This window comes from Brassica oleracea, unplaced genomic scaffold (genome assembly GCF_000695525.1).
Source record: "Brassica oleracea var. oleracea cultivar TO1000 unplaced genomic scaffold, BOL UnpScaffold10675, whole genome shotgun sequence".
NCBI lineage: Eukaryota > Viridiplantae > Streptophyta > Magnoliopsida > Brassicales > Brassicaceae > Brassica > Brassica oleracea.
This window is the reverse complement of record NW_013627196.1, coordinates 1-543: the sequence shown is the minus strand read 5'-3', so window position 1 is coordinate 543 and position 543 is coordinate 1. Positions and strand designations below refer to the sequence as shown.

The following is a 543-nucleotide window of genomic DNA, read 5'->3' as shown; positions in this document are numbered from 1 at the left end:
GTCCAACATAGAGGATCTCGGTAGCACGTGGGTGGGTGTGAGGTGGGTTTTGTCCATTTACTCCATAATCTATGCGGACAAGCGAGATTCCAAGGGTGTTTAACCCTGGAAGGTTGTTAACATTAACGGCTGTGACATTCGACCCGACTACATTAGCTACGGGTCTTGCATTTTGAAGCCCTGCCATAAAGAAGTCATCCACGGTGACGAGCTTTGGGTCTTTGCAGAACTTTCCATTCACAAACACTGATGAGAAAAATAACCAAATATTAAAGAGTATAAGAAATGAGAAATCAGTAAAAACAATACGGCAAAAAAGATTATGAAGTCATCATCATGTACATACCACCATCTGATGGGGTGTTGACGCCGACGCAGAAGTCTTGAAGGGGGCTTGGGTCAGAAGCAATGGCTAATGGAAGAGTTAAAGCTAGGAGAGATAGGACTGCAAGAAATGAGAGATTCTTCATGCCCATATATTTTGACTTAAAACAATTATATTGTTTCTTCAATTAGATTTTGATGGAGAGGTAATAAACTTAT

The 543-nt window shown here is 40.9% G+C and overlaps 1 protein-coding gene across 1 annotated transcript; it reads right to left on the bottom strand.

The window, feature by feature from the left end:
• Positions 1 to 7: 7 nt before the first annotated feature.
• LOC106322227 (germin-like protein subfamily 1 member 11) lies at positions 8 to 523 on the bottom strand (the record flags this gene model as incomplete). The annotated part of the gene is made up of 2 exons (XM_013760353.1): positions 347 to 523; positions 8 to 246 (listed from the first exon to the last, which is right to left on the bottom strand). Coding segments are annotated over exons 1-2 (369 nt in total), but the record flags the coding sequence as incomplete, so codon positions are not given.
• Positions 524 to 543: the final 20 nt, after the last annotated feature.